The sequence below is a fragment of the Phocoena phocoena genome, chromosome 3 (genome assembly GCF_963924675.1).
Source record: "Phocoena phocoena chromosome 3, mPhoPho1.1, whole genome shotgun sequence".
Lineage (NCBI taxonomy): Eukaryota > Metazoa > Chordata > Mammalia > Artiodactyla > Phocoenidae > Phocoena > Phocoena phocoena.
The window spans coordinates 137,425,798-137,441,633 of NC_089221.1; the positions used below are offsets into that span (position 1 = coordinate 137,425,798).

The following is a 15,836-nucleotide window of genomic DNA, read 5'->3' on the forward strand; positions in this document are numbered from 1 at the left end:
TCTCCGGGGGCCGGCCACCGAGCCATCCCCTTGCATCCCAGCCACACGTGGAAGACGTTTTCCAGAGCAATGCTCTTGGGTGAGGTATGTCACTGCCTGTTTTGCCCCAGGTCAGTTTTATTTAAAAAGAGCATGCACCCTCTCCGTTCAAGGGTCCTGAGGCTCTGCGGGGACAGGCGCCTCCCAGGCGCCTCACTGGGCTGAGCTCCCTTCGTCAGCATCCTCTTCCTCTGCCCAGATCTCCAAGGCCTCCCTGCGTGGCTAAAGGTGCCCTATCTGTCGAAACAGCCCGCAGGGAACGCGTGGCTCCCGCTGAAGTAGCTGCTCCCGTAGGTGGCGGCGAGGCAGTGTCTGGGCTCAGCTGCAATAGCCATGTGCATGCTGAGGGACGTGGGCAGCGGCACGGGACACACGTCCAGGGGCTGGAGGGTGGGGTACAGGGCATGGAGGGATGAGCCGCTGCCCCCTGAGAGCAGGGTCCCCGAGTGGTGGGCCTGCAGCGAGTCCCGATAGGCCACGCACAGGTCCTGCACAGGGGTCTGGAACTGGGCCAGGGCCATCGCTGTCGGCTGGCTGAGGCCGGGGTAGGCGGGTGGCTGGAACAGCACCTGGGTGGGAGCTGGGGGTGTGCCGGGCACCATCGCCAGGGCCTGGCTCTTGACCGCGACGGCATCCTTGAGGATGTTGTCATAAGCTCTGAAAGGAAAGGACTTGGGTGAGACTTGGGAGGTCAGAGGCTCCAGCACCAGACACCTGCCTTGCTGAGGGGGATGCCAGGAGACCCATGTGTTGTGACTGCTGGGCCTCTCCCAGCCTGGGCTCACTGCCTGAAGCACTGCCTCAGCTGTTCTCTGACTAAACTCAGGCCTCAGATCTCAGCTTGGATCTGCTTCCTACAAAAACCCTCTTCTGACCCCTCAAGACTAGCCTAGCTGTCCCTGCAGCCCCCTGCACTGCCCCACCTTGGCAGTCAACACCGCAGATGATAATTTCCGGTCACTACCTGGTCCCTCGTGCAGAGTTCGAGCTTCGACCCATCTGCTTTTGCTCATCGCTGCATCCCCACACTGGGCACAGCGCCTGCCCTAAGACAGCAGAGCTCCCTTTGCTTAGGTGAGCACAACCTCTGCCTTCACGGCACTTCCAGCCAGCTCCATCCCCAGCTAAGCTAGCAGATTTCAAGCAGATTGCCCCCAGGGACCTAAGTGTCTCCATCTGAAAAGGGGGATGGAACAGGTCTTTTGCCATCTCAAAAAAAAAAAAAGCTTCCCATAGTAAATCTTTTTGGGAAAACAAATCAATTAGAGGCTTCGGTAAGAAAGGAACAAGTGGAGGCTGCAGCAGGTCTGAGCAGGGGGCTACCCCAGAGGGACAGCCTTGGGGAAGAGGCAGGGCTGGTGGCTCAGTATCCAGGGGCACCCATCCTCACTCAGGCTAGACCGTGTTCTCCAGCTTTGGGCACCCACTAGAAGGCAAAGATTCTAAAATAAGGGCTAGGGCACAGGACTGATTCCAGAGGAATGGGACAAAGGCAGCTGCACCAGGAGGCTGAGAGGTGGCTCTTCAGGGGCTGGCCCCGTGGTCAGCGGGGCCAGCATCCCGGAGATGCCACCAGCCGTTGGGTGGAAGAGAGACCAGGTGCAGCCAGGCGAGGGCTTTCTGTCCTCTCTGCCCTCCTCCCTGCAGTCACTACTGAGCTCTTTTGCTTCCAATATCAGTTTCAGGGTGTTCTGTCTATGATGCCTTTAAGCATCCTCTCTGAAACAATGAACACTTCCTCCTCAAGATTCCCAAGGACCCTTGCAAGGAGGCTGTGGCCTCTTACATGAAGCCACCCTGGGCTTAGCTGGCTAAGAGTCAGCTTTGTGGCCACGTCTGAGAAAAGCAGCTCATAATGAGAGTGTCTCAATATAATCACCCAGAAGACTGACTGATACACTGGGTCAAAGAGCCCAAGACACTCAGAAAGATGTGCACAGAGCCCTTCTGCGGCTACACTCTTGACCTACAAATTGCAAACCCAAAGCTACTCAAAATAGGAGGGACCAACTCCCCGAATCCCAATTCTGTCAGGAGTCACCACGGCCCACTTTCCGTGAGCCATCAACCCACCATAAGCCTCCAGGAAATTGCCTGAAGTGGGTCTTATGAGCAAGTGGAACTTCGGTATTTCCGAAACACAAAGGATCAGGAGGGGAACTTACACCAGCAGGATTTCGATGCATGTGCTGAGATGTTCCAGGGAGTAGTTTGAGATCCTCTGCAGGTCTCTGGTCCAGTAGGGAGAAAGCTGAAGGCAAATCCTAGAGGCCCCGACGCAGGCTGCGGCCACCACAGAAGGCTGGAATTTGTAGAAAATATGATCTGAAAGAGAATCACAGAGAAAGAGTCAGCATCAGAAAGCCTGGTCCTGGAGTCCTGCCTTGTGCTCCCTGGTAGACAAATGATCAGGTCCAAGGTTGTTCACTGCTCCCGCAAACACACACACACACACACACACACACACACACACACACACACGATGAAAAATTAAAACAGCATGAATTTCCATTCTTGAATCTTAAAACACCTTGGCTCTATCAGTCTGGGATTTCTTATGTCAGCCTAGAGCAGCAGTTTTCAAAATACCATCCCTGGCTTCTAGGGGCTGCAGTGGGCTTGCTGATGGGCTACAAGCAGAACTGCCAAACACCTGTTCCTTCCTTTGGCTGTTAGGGGTGACCGACACACTGTTTCAAAGGCTTCTTTTTGAGGTTATGACTGAAGGCTACTTAGTAACAAAGCCTGGCCCTCAGTAGGCACTCACTAACAATCTGTTGAAAGAACTAAAGAATGAATGAATGCCTGTAAGTGTTTGATATTCTTAACTAAAATTGGAACTTGACTTATGTTTACTGGGGAATCCTCCCCACCACCACCCCAGCTTTACTGATGTATAATTGACAAATAAAACCTGTACATATTTACAGTGTACAGCGTGATGTTTTGGTACATGTACACACTGGAAAATGATCTGAGAAATCTTAACGTCCTACTTTGATATCTGGCAACATGGCAAAGCTGGGACTACTTATGTGCAAAGGCAAACCGTTGAAATTCCCACAATTCTCATGAAGAACAGTCAGTTATCAGCGCATTATTATGCTGTCTTAAACTGTTTATGACTTTCAATGATTTCAACATTTGCCTGTTAAAGTATGAATTAGGCAGGGTGGTACGGTTACAGACACAGAGTCAGACTCCCCAGGTTCAAATTCCAGCAATGGCCTTGGGTAAGTTACTTCACGTCTTGAGTAAGTTACTTCACGTCTTGAGTAACAACTAAGGAAACTGATTCGTAAAATGAGAATAGCACAAATGATTTTCATGTGAAGTCGTTGTGAGGTTCAAACGAGACAATGCATGCAGAGCACTAAAATAAGGTGCCTGGTACATGGTAAGTGCTCATTTAATGCTTGATATCACAATTGTTGATGTTGTTACTGATATTATTGATATTTGGTTTGCAGTGGGTTATCAGGTGGTTGTATCAACAGTATTTCTGACCTAGTGTTGTACTTAATACCTAGATCTTTAGATACTTCAAATAAAAGTCCCCAAGCAGGGCAAAAGTTTATTGCTAAAGCAGATGTAAACATAATCCTCTCTCCCACCCTACCTGTATAATGACAGCTCTTCCGGAGTGACCTACTTGTGGATTTGCATTGTGTTCCAGATTAGTGTATAAAAAACTACCAGGGCTTCCCTGGTGGCGCAGTGGTTGAGAGTCCGCCTGCCAATGCAGGCGGACTCCGGTCCGGGAAGATCCCACATGCCGCGGAGCGGCTGGGCCCGTAAGCCATGGTCGCTGAGCCTGCGTGTCCGGAGCCTGTGCTCCGCAACGGGAGAGGCCGCAACGGTGAGAGGCCCGCGTACCGCTAAAAAAACAAACAAAACAAAAACTACCAGGTGATCAGTAAATAGGCTACCAGCTGCCTGCATACAAGCTGCTACTTCTCTTTTACACGTTACTGCTAACACATGGTTGAATCGTTGCTCCTTCCCTGCTGATCCCTGCCAAGTGGAGTGATCTGGTGATTTGGGTGGATGGGCCCCCATCAGCAAGGACTCCCTGGCGCAGGTCTCTCAGGGCCCCTGACCCCGGCCCCCATGTGGTGGGGGGGAAGGGCGGACAGGCCCTGACATCAGCCCCACCTTGCAGGGTGACCTCTAGGAAGTAGTGGGCGTACTCCTTGAGGCACTCTTTGGTCTTGCGGGGGCAGGTGGTGGGCCAGCTGTGGCAGTGGTGGTCCTTCTGGCTGACGGAGGCCAGGAGGTAGTAGTCGAGGAAGTGGGCAGGCGTGGGCAGGCAGAGGTTCCAGCCGAAGGCCTCCAGCAGCAGCAGCTCTGTGCTCAACAGCTCCTTCTTGGTAAGCGAGAAGTTCTGGCTGCTCAGGATCCTCGTGCTGTTTATCTGTTCCAGCTTGGGGACGTGGTCTTCCCTATCCTCGAACTTACCTGAGGGAGAAGCAGAGGTTACTGGGACTTTTACAACACTTGCTGTAAAAGCCCACCTTAAAGTACCTGAACGGTGCTGGCAGGGAGAAGAGCAAGCCCAAAGGCACACATTCCAGATCTGTCACACCTGGGCTCGAATCCCCAGGCCATCACTTCCAGCTGTGCTGTGTGGTCATGGAAAGGTGTCTCACCCTCTCTGTGCCTCAGTTCTCTCACATGTAAAATGGAACTTATACATCCTAAAGATTTTGTCAGAGTCAATGGGAAACCTCACACCAAATGTTCAGACCAGCAATGAGGATCACAGAAGGTGATCAACAGCAGTTAGCAACAGCAGCAAGGGCCTGGGGAGTAAGGTGGCCCTCCCATCTGGTCCTCACTAATTCAGCCTCAGGACTGGTCAGGCGGCCATTGTCACGGTGACCTTGCAAATCTGGTCCTGTCCCTCCAGACGTGGAAAAGTCCTTCAGTGGCTCCCCAGTATCTTCAACACTGAGTTTAAACACTGTCAATGGGTTCTTTAGTTTGGATTCCCCCACACACAGTTTGCTTGGGATGTGAGCCTAGGAAAGATCTGTAAGTAGGAGAAGACAGGAAAGGGACAAAAGCCAAAAGGGCACTTGATCTTGAAGAGGTTTCTGCACCCCTATGCTCACTGCAGCATTATTCACAACAGCCAAGACAACCTAAGTGTCCCCTTTCAGATGAATGGATAAAGAAAATATGGTATTTATAATACAATGGGATATTATTCAGCCCTAAAAAGAAGGAAATCCTGCCATTTGGGACAACATGGATGGACCTTGAGGGCATTATGTTAAGTGAATAATGAGAGAGTCAGAGAAAGACAAATACTGTTATGATATCTCTTACATGTGGAATCTTAAAAAAACAAACTCAGATACAGAGAGCAGATTGGTGGTTGCCGGAGGGGGTGGGGGATGTGAAGATAGTCAGAAAGGACAAACGTCCAGTTATAAATTAGTCCTGGGGATGCAACGTCAGGCATACTGACTACACTTAACCGTACTGCACATTTGAAAGTTCCTAAAAGAGTGGATTTGAAAAGTTCTCATTGCAAGAAAAAAGAGTCTAACTATGTGAGATTATGGATGTTAACTTATGGTGGTGATCATTTCACAATATATGCATATATCAAACCACTGTACACCTTAAACTAATGCAGTCTGCCAACTGTATCTCAATAAAACTGGAAAACAAAAAAAGTGGTGTCATGTAACTCCCAAAGCGAGGCTTTAAGAGGTCTTGCATCTTCTGCCTTTGCCCCGCCTGGAGTGCCATTCCCAGACCTCTGTGCAAGGAATCAAGTCTAGCCTGTTGGAGGTGAAGAGGCCACAAGGAGGAGAACCAAGATGCCCAGGCAACAGCCCAGCCAGCACCGACTCTCACACACGTGAATGAGGCCACCCTGGACCTTCCAGGCCAGCGGATCCTCCAGCAACTGTACGAAGGAGTCCAGGTAATACCAGCACAGAAACCACCAAGCAACCCACATCGTTGTTGTTTTAAATCACTTAGTTTTGGCGTGATTTGCTTTGCAGGAACAGACAACTGGAATACATTCATATCAATGCACAGTGGCAAAAAGATGCGAAACCCTACAGACAGACATGTCACACAGCTCGGGAAGTACTGAAAGAACAATGACCTCATACTGGAAGGTCCTGGAAATAATCTGCAGGAAATAAATCCGCATGACGCTAGATACAAACAAACAGAAATAAAACACAAGCCTGGGGTTATCCCACTCAAGGGTCAAGGAATCGAGGACTTCCATAGCAATGTCCCCCTGGCAGTCATCAGTTGTGGAAGGCCCTAGTGGCAGCCTCTGCTGTGGAGGGCTCTGCAGGCAGGGGGCGTGCAGACACCACACCTTCACTCGGGGGAACCCTCACTCGGGGGAACCACGCACCTGGCACCTACGAGCCTTTGTCCGCACAGCCCCTCTGCGCAGAGCACCCTTCCCCATCCCCTCTTCACTCCGCCAAGCTCACCCCGTCCTTCACCTCGAAGCCACTGCCCCCTGGAAACCTTCCCTGACCATGGTCCCCACGTGCTGCCCGATGCCCACATCGGATGGTGGTGGCCTCGGTCTGGTCACCTTGGCCTCCAAGCCTAACCTCACTGGCTGCAGAACAGCTGCGGGAGCAGGTGTCGGAAGAGGCAGTGGGCAACCAAGTTGAGCTCCGAGCACACATGTGTGCCGATGAAGGGAACAGCCAACAAATCATCCACACACCTGTGCTCAACTGCCAGCTCCCCCTGACCCAGTTCTCAGCAGACGCTCAGGCTCGCTGAGAGATAAGGAAGTAACCACTTCAGGCAGGCGGCCTTGCAGCAGATACAACACATTCCTCATGAAGGCCTCAAAAGACGTCACTGAGAAATGAAACACTGACTCTGGGAAGCCTGCATCCTTCTTCTCTGGGAGCCAGGCAACAGCCCACTGGGTGGGCAGAGATGGTGACGTGAAGCTCTAGTGCTTGCCACGGAGGAGCAGAGACGATGCTGACCGGTTCCGAAGCGGCTTACGGCAAAGCAACCCAGACTCATCTCCTTCCAGAGCCCCATCCGCGGCCCCGCCGGCGGAGCACACACCTTACTCCCTTGCCTTGTACCAGGGCAACTCAGGCAGGAAAAGGTAAGGACAGTGCTGCCCCTTTCCCAACGCTGAACGCTGAAATCCTGGGTAGGGGGGACCCTGCTGACCAGGCCTTGCTGCCTTCCGCAGCCTCAGGGCCCCTCACTGTCCCCAAGCACTAGATCCAGCCACACTTGGAATCTGGCCCCTCCTCCAGCGGGCGTGCTCATCCCCTCACCCCCTTATCATGTGTCCTCCAGAGCTCAGTTCAGAGGCCGCTGGGTGTCATCAATGCACTTCTCACACTCAGATTGTTTCATCTCAAATAGCAGTATCAGTGGCCAGCACCTGACCATTAATAGGTCATTAACAAGTGTGAGCCCCAGAAAGATAGGAACCACGTCCCACGTATTCGAAGGTGTGCCCCGAGGTGCCAGCACAGTCCCCGGCACACAGTAGATGCCCAATGCCTATTTGTTGAGAGAATGAATGGTTCTCTCTGGATAGCTGAATTGTAGGCCATTTGAATTGTTCTCCGATGCTCTCTGATTATCTGTGTCTGCTCTTTTTTTCTCCAACAATTCACTTATTCTTTATGCAAATTAAAAAGAAAGAAAATAATATTTTTCTTGCACAATTGTCAAGGTTTCCCTGAACCTTGGGCTGACCTGAGCCAATGCTGTTCGCAGGCACTCGATAGCTAGAGCTCTTTTCTTCCCAGAGCAGAGGGTGGCACGGTGAAGGTCACCGCTCTGGCAGAAACCTTTGCATCTGGGACCTTTAAAATGGAGAGATCTGGTGTCAGCACCTTAACCAAGCGAGCAAATGTAGCATCGCTATTGCATTGTGCCAGCGGTGGCACCAAGACCCTTCCACGGTCTTGCTGGCAGCCAGCAATCTATTCCGATGGCAGATGTGCTCAATCAGATTAATTTCTCCCTGCCCTCAGTGCTTTTCAAACCTTTCAGAGTTCTGCCTTTTCCGCAGCCACCAGGCCCCAAAGGGATCACCCTCAAATGGAAGGGGCCGTGGATTACTGAGGAATCTGATTCATCTGCTCTCTCTGCTCCCCACACTGGGGAGGCTACATGGGGACCCACCGCACTGCAGAGCAGGGCAGAGCTGGGTCTGAATCCTCGACAGGTTGACCCTGGACCTAATAGCACTAAACTCCACAGGTTGTTCATTTCTTCTCTAGGAATCCGCCCCACACGGAGAAAGCATAGCTATGCAGGATGCAAAGTGCTGTAAGAAGTACCCAGCACACAGAAATGGACAGAGCTCCCATGCTGGGGCTGGGAACCAGGCTTTGCGCTGGACACACAACAGATCCTCCCAGGTAGGTTCTGTTCGGAGCCCCAGAGGCTCAGAGAAAAAGCTCACGCAAGCACTCAGCTCCACACCTAGGAGTGACCTTACAGCCCCTGCTCTTAGCGAACAACACATTTCACAGCCAGCAAAGATTTTATGAGTTTCCTGGTGTTGCACGTGCCCGGCAGACGTTTCCTCCCCTCCTCCCATGACCGTGAGCCGGGCAGCCCTTTGTCCCCAGCCCGCCACCACCGAGCACCGCCACTCAGCTGTTTGCTCCCTATTGACAAATGGCACAGACAGCAGATGCCTGGGAGTCTTTAGGCAGGTCCCCCAGGAGGGGTGGGGTACACTAGTCCGAGTCTTTGCAAGTCAGACAAGAGCCACAGACTGTCTTCAACTTGTTTGATGTACTTTTTGTTTGGAAAAGTTTCAAATCCACAGGAAAGAAGAAAGAACTGAACAATGAACCCCGATGACCCTTCCCCAGATTCACCAACAGCTGACATGGAGCCACACAACTGCCGTGTGTGTGTGTGTGTGTGTGTGTGTGTGTGTGTGTGGTATATAAATATTGGTTTTACTGGACCATTTTTTAATTAAGTTGCAGGCATGACATGCCACCCCTGGATATTTCAGCATCCATCCCTGAGGTCATTTTCCGACCTAATCATAATGTTACTAGCAATTGCAAGAACATCTGCATTAATGGAGTTAACATTTTCTAACATTCAATCCATATTTGACTTTCCCCAAGGGTCCCCAAAATGCCTTTATAACCTTTGTTTTTTTGATCCAGATCCAAAAGGCTACACATGGTGTCTGTTACATCCCTTTGGTCCCATTCTTTGTTTGTTTTTCATGACATGGACTCTTTGGATGAATCCAGGCCAGTCGTACAATGTCCCATATTCTGGATTCCCTGATTGTTTCCTCATGATCAAACGGTTTGAGCAAGAAAACTACAGAGGTGACGTTTTGTCCCTCTTAACAGATCACATCAGGAATTAAACAACATCAGTTTGTCCCAGCAATAGCGATGCTACATTTGATCGCTTGGTTAAGGTGCTGACATCAGATCTCTCCATGTTAAAGGTACCATTCTCCTGTGAAATTAATAAGTCATCTGTGAGGTGACACCTCAAGAATAAGTGAATATCCTGTTTCCCAACAGCCTTTAACTCAACGGTTTCGCATCCATGGAGGATCCCTTCCTGAATAAATTATTACATTGGGGTTGAAAAAAAGAATTTTTAACAATTCTACCATTTCATCTACATTTTTCTTTTTGGATATTCACACTGTCCCAAATTTGAACACTGGGAGCACTGTCAACACACTAAGGTTAAGAAAAAAAATCCTAAGCCTATCAGAGCACTCACCCTGAATCTGGGAGGCCAGCCACATGCACGCGAGCCCCTAGTGTTGGTGGCAGTGGTGAAACATACAAACAACACCTCTGAGGATGCTCTGCACACCAGCTGACTGATTGCTCCCATGCTCCCAGGGGCTGGTGCAAAGAGAGCCTGAGCCACACTTGGCAGGTCATAGAGTTAGTTAGTGGACTGATGACCGTGAGGCCACCAAGTGATCTAAACTCTTAACCACAGACTAGGCCACAGCGGCCAGACACTGTAAGCCAGCAAGCCTCAGGAGTGACACTCACACACTGGCTTTTTTTTTTTTTTCCTCTCTCTTTTTTTAAATGGCATTTAAAGAAATTATATTAAAATGCACATAACAGAAAATGTACCATTTTAACCGTTTTTAACTGTACTGTTCAGTAGCATTAAGTACATCCACACTGTTGTGTAGCCAATCTCCAGAACTCTTTCCATCTTGCGAAACGGAAACTCTATACCCATTAAACAGCTCCCTGTTTCCCTCCACCAACCCCTGATAACCACCTTTCTACTTTCTGTCTCTATGAATTGACTAAAGACTGGCTCTTTCTTCTTCTACCTACTGTCCTGACAATCAAGCCTTAAAACAGACCAAACAGATTCCTGACTTTTCTGAAGTAGGGTCAAGAGAAGCAGTATTTTTAATTGCTTAAAAAACAAAACAAAACAAAAACCAAACTCTTTATTTTGGAAAAATTTTTAAATACCCAAAAAATAGAGAAAATGTTATAATGAAGCCCCATGAATGCATTATGCGACTCTAACACTCATCCACATTTACACTGACTTTAGAAAAATTCTTAAACAAAAACATAAACAGCACAGAATGGGAGCCAGTGTTGCCCGTTTCTCAAGCCCAGGCCTAGTGCTGCCCACTCTCTACTAGACAGGTCCCAGTTAATCCCCCCAACAGTCCTTCATGCCTGGCAAGATGCCCATTTATAGACTCATTCAGGATTACCTGCTGCCCATTCAGGAGGTAAACCTAGGCTCAGACATGAGGCCAAAGTTCCCCGGCTAAAGAGAACCAGGTTTTAATGCAATAGCTATTAAAACTATTCTTCTTTGCTAAAGAAGTACAATGCCTTTAAAAGCAGTCAAAACTGCCCTTTCTGAAGAAAGGCCTCTCTCCTATTTGAAGTCCTCCCCCCACCCTTCATCTAAGAAAGAGAAACAAAATTTGATGAGGAATTGAGACCCCATGGCTACCCTCCCGCTTCCCGCAGCTCCCAGCCCTACTCTGTATGCTGCTGATGATAAAGGGAAGGGAGGGAGGCAGGTCAGAGGGTAAAGAGCCACCCCAGTGGCTGCCTGCCCCTCCAGGTGGACCTGACATCTTCTGAGCTGACTGTAGAAAAGAGCTGGGCGGTAGAGGAGCTGAGGACCCAAGAGGAAAGAGAAAGCCCTGGTGGAAAGGGCTTTTCACCAGTACTTGGGAGAGAAAGCACTGGGCCCTTTAGTCCCCAGGCTGGGCCAGGCTGAGTGGAGATCTTTCTGATACTAATTCTTCCTTCTTCAGATCCTTCCTTCATCAAAGGGGAGAGCAGTGGCCATTAGGTGGGGCAGAACCGGCCAGCTTTATTTACAGCTAGTCCTGAGGATATTTAATAAGGGCTGAGCATATCCTGTTAACCAGGGTGAACCCGGATTCTGGGGGAGGTCCTGACTGGAAACAGGCAAGAATGCTCCCCTTTTCCCTCCAAGGACTTTGAGTTCAGGCTCCAGTTCTAGTTCTCCATCCTTACTGCTGTTATGACCTGTATGACTTTGGGCAATCACTTGGAAACCCACAGCCCAAAGGGTGGTCAGGAGGGCTCAAGGAGACAGTAGGTACGTGACTGGCACAGGACCCAGGGCATAGGAAGCGCTCCATAAATGGTAGCAGATGCTGCTATTATTTACTGAACATTGTTATTTACTCCTTGCACCCCGGACCTCTGATCTTTCTTCTAAAGTCCTGTTAGTTGGGTAGAGATGAACTAGAGTTGGCAGCCGACGCTACAGACATTTTCTTACAGGCTCTGAAAAAGGGGTGGAAATAAGTCCAACCAAAGGCTCCCCCAGCTCCACCAATTCCACCGGCTGGGCTGTGAGGGACCCCCAGAGAGGACGCCAGAGTGGCCCCAGCTTCCTTCCCCTGGATTGTGACCTTGAATTCCACCCTCCTGCTGGTGGTTCCAAGGTTCACAGAGAGGGAGGCCAAGGGCAGTGTGGGGTCCAAGGCCTTTCTCGGATGGGTCTTCCCCGCAGGGGTGGGAGTTTCCCAGGTGTCCCAGCTGGTTAACAAGAAGCAGGGAATCCACACACTAGGATGTGAGCCCCGGAGGGCAGGGAGTTTCACACTTGGTTCCCCTCTGCATCTCAGGCTCCACGCACAGCACAGCAGGCATCGAGCAATACAGGCAGTCCTGAGGGAGGGGCAGCCTCCATGGACCACGCTTGTTATGCCCTTGACAAGTGAATTCAGTGCATTCTGGGAACAACCCCAGGGGCTGGGAGTGTTTTCCACATGGAATCAGAAGCTCAGAAAGGTTAAGTGAGTTGTCCCAATCACCCAGCTGTGAAGGGCGAGAGCAAAATGAAAAGTCTGGCTGGCTACTTATTCCATGAGCATGGGGACCACATCTGTCTTGTAGAACATTATAGATCCCCTTCACCTAGCACAGCAGCCAGCACAAATTCAATACTTAACAGGTTTTTTTTAAACAAATACATAAATGGCTCCAAAGTCCAGAGCTTTCTATACCACAAGCAGGAAATCTCAGATACAATCACGAAGATCCCTGCAATTCCAGAAAGTCTCCATAGTGAGTTTACCTACCTGGGTGCAGGAATTCCCATGGATGTGGGTGTCAGGTAAGCTGCAGCCTCCCCATCTAACCACCATGTTCTCTACAAATACTCATCTTCATCAATCCTCCTATTTATTCCAGAGCCTTTCCACTAAAGATCTGTATGATCAACAAGACTCAGTTTTTATTTCCAATGGCAGAACTGACGTTGAAGAGTACATCTCCAACAGGGATGCTTTCTGTAATAAAGAACAGCCTCCCCTAGAGGGTGTGGAGAAAAGGGAACCCTCCTACACTGTTGGTGGGAATGTAAGTTGGTGCAGCCACTGTGGAAAACAATATGGAGGTTCCTCAGAAAACTAAAAATAGAGCTACCATTCCACTCCTGGGCATATATCCAGAGAAAAACATGGTCCAAAAGGATACATGCACCTCAATGTTCATTGCAGCACTACTTACAATAGCCAAGACATGGAAGCAACAGAAATGTCCATCGACAGATGAATGGATAAAGAAGATATAGTACATATACACAATGGAATACTACTCAACCATAAAAAAGACTGAAATAATGCTGTTTGCAGCTACATGGATGGACCTAGAGATTATCATGCTAAGTGAAGTAAGTCAGAAAGAGGACAAATACCATACGATATCACTTATATGTGGAATCTAAAATAAGACACAAATGAACTTAACTATGAAACAGAAACAGAATCACTAACATAGAGAACAGACTGGTGATTGCCAAGGGGGAGGGAGGTGGGGGAGGGATGGAGTGGGAAGTGGGGTTAGCAGATATAACCTTTTATATATAGGATGGATAAACAACAAAGTCCTACAGTATAGCACAGAGAACTATATTCAATATCCTGTGATAAACCATGATGGAAAAGAAAATATTTAAAAAAGAATGTATATATATATATGTATAACTGATTCACTTTGCTGTAAAGCAGTAATGAACACAACACTGTAAATCAACGATACTTCAATTTTTTTTTTTAAAAAAAAGCTCTTTGGCTTTTTGTAGTTATTGAGGCCAGAAGCTTGCTTCCTACTTGTCCCCAAAGGGCCATGCCCATATGTCCAGCAGACAAGTGTCTTTCCGAGGAACCAGGGGAGACAGATTTTGAGCAATCTGATGGAGAAGCTAGGAAACTACTCTGGGGACAGCACCCTCCGAGAGGCTGTTTGACTTTGCGATGCAGCACGGAGAGGCAGAGCAAGTACGGTGCCGAGGGTCACCCTGGGTTCTCCAGAGGCTCAGCCACTCACTGGCTGTGTGGTCTGGGGCAAGTCTCAACCTCTGGGGCTGGTGCAATGGGAGAAACAGAAGGAGACAGAATGGTGGTGAGGATGACACAAGGGCTCGGTGTGCTCAGAACAGGGCCCGGCGCTCAACAAACATTGGAACGTGAGCTGCTTTATAAACCTCTGCTCGCTTCAGGACCAACCGTGCAGTCACAGTCACAGGTGCAATAACAGCTTAATTTGTGAACAGGATTTGAGGTGGGAGAGAGAGAAAGCCAGGGACAGAGCAAGAAAACCCTCCAGCTTTAAGACAGTGCTTCGGTGGTGGTTTTCAGGGAAGGGAGGTAGATGTGAAGACCATAGCGGTGGGAAGCGGGGAGGATGTGTCTCCCCCACGCTATCCTGCTGCAGACATGCTGCGTCCAAGAGCTCCAGCCCCTCCAGAGACCTGGAGGTTAGGAAACGTCCTGCAGAAACAAGCCTGTAATCTCAGCCAGACCTGGGGGTCAGGGAGACCCAGCATGAAGGTGAAGCTCGGCCACCTTCCCTGGTTGAGCTCCCTTCCTTCCTCAGGACACAAAGACATCCTTAAGGAATGTCCACAGTCCCTGTCACTGAAGATTCCTTCCACACACACGTACCCTGCCTTACAGGGTCTCCCTCTTTCCCCTCCTCACAGCAAGGCTGCATCTCCAGTCTCCCGCACGGAGCAGAGCTCAATAAATACTGAATGCACGAATGAATGGAAACACATTTCTGACAGGCTGACTCAGTTCCTGAGTCCAACTCTGGATCGGAGATGAGGTTGCAGGTGGTGGTTTTCTCCAGGAGGAAACTGTAAAAATGTCTCCGAGGTCAGAGGTGGCATTCGGCCAGCTGGGTCAGACACTGGCTTCCCTTCTGGCTGTGAGGACTTCCCCGTCTCAGGATGGAGCAACTGGTGGCATGACTTCACACGGTGGCCCCAGCAACGTCCAGGCTCCTTTGTGCTCCTCTTTACAAGGGACCCAAATAATATCATTGACTGTAAGAGGCCATGGGATGTGGCCCCTTGTCATGTACACGGCTGGCATCTGGGGCCTGGATTACATCACAGAGTTCTCCCCTGTAATGAGGGTCACTGCTTTGCAGAATACCCACTCCTGGCTCACCAGGGGCTGCCCTGGACTGGGCCTGACCAGGCTGCCGGGCTGCAGGAAGAGCTGAGAGAGAGCTCTTCTAGGCTGTGGTGCTGAAGGCATGGATGGAGGGGTCCTGGATCCTTTGTTGTTCCAACCCCTCTGCTTGGAGAAGGGAGGAGAAAGAGGAAGAGGAGAAGGGGGAAGGGGAGGGGGAGGGGAAGGGGGAGGGAAGGGGAGGGGGAGGGGAGGAGTGCAGCAATCTTGGCCCCCTCTCTCAAGGTTAGAAGGGGAGTCACTTCCAGACGTGAAACACCGTCCTTAGGGCCGAAGTTTTCATCCAGGTCAGCTAAAACGCACTCTGCAGCCTCGGAAAGCAGAGGAGCCAGGCATCTCCCAGCAACCTCTTCATCTGCTGGTTTGAGTCTTCTTGCTAGAGCCAAGGAAGAAAGTGATCTGGGACCTCCCTGGTGGCACAGCGGTTAAGAATCCGCCTGCCAATGCAGGGGACACGGGTCTGAGCCCTGGTCCGGGAAGATCCCACATGCCGTGAAGCAGCTAAGCCCGTGTGCCACAACTACTGAGCCTGCGCTCTAGAGTCCACGAGCCACAACTACTGAAGCCCACGTGCCTAGAGCCCGTGCTCCACACCAGGAGAAGCCACCGCAATGAGAAGCCCGCGCACTGCAACGAAGAGTAGCACCCGCTCGCTGCAACTAGAGAAAAGCCCACGCACAGCAACGAAGACCCAATGCAGCCAAAATTAAATTTAAAAATAAATAAATAAGAAAGTGATCTGCTGTGGGACAAGTGCTGCTGTTGTGTAGCAGCTGAGAGCAAGGACTCGGGGGGCAGGGTT

The 15,836-nt window shown here is 50.1% G+C and overlaps 1 protein-coding gene across 1 annotated transcript in view; it reads right to left on the reverse strand.

Annotated features, from left to right (window-relative positions):
• Positions 1 to 272: 272 nt before the first annotated feature.
• CCNJL (cyclin J like) overlaps positions 273 to 15,836 on the reverse strand; it is a 52,688-nt gene continuing 37,124 nt past the window's right edge. The window contains exons 3-5 of the mRNA XM_065875254.1: positions 4,195 to 4,497; positions 2,205 to 2,364; positions 273 to 696 (exon numbers count right to left, since the gene is read on the reverse strand). Of these exons, the coding sequence (XP_065731326.1) occupies positions 273 to 696; positions 2,205 to 2,364; positions 4,195 to 4,497 (887 nt within the window). The remainder of the gene's footprint in view (positions 697 to 2,204; positions 2,365 to 4,194; positions 4,498 to 15,836) is intronic.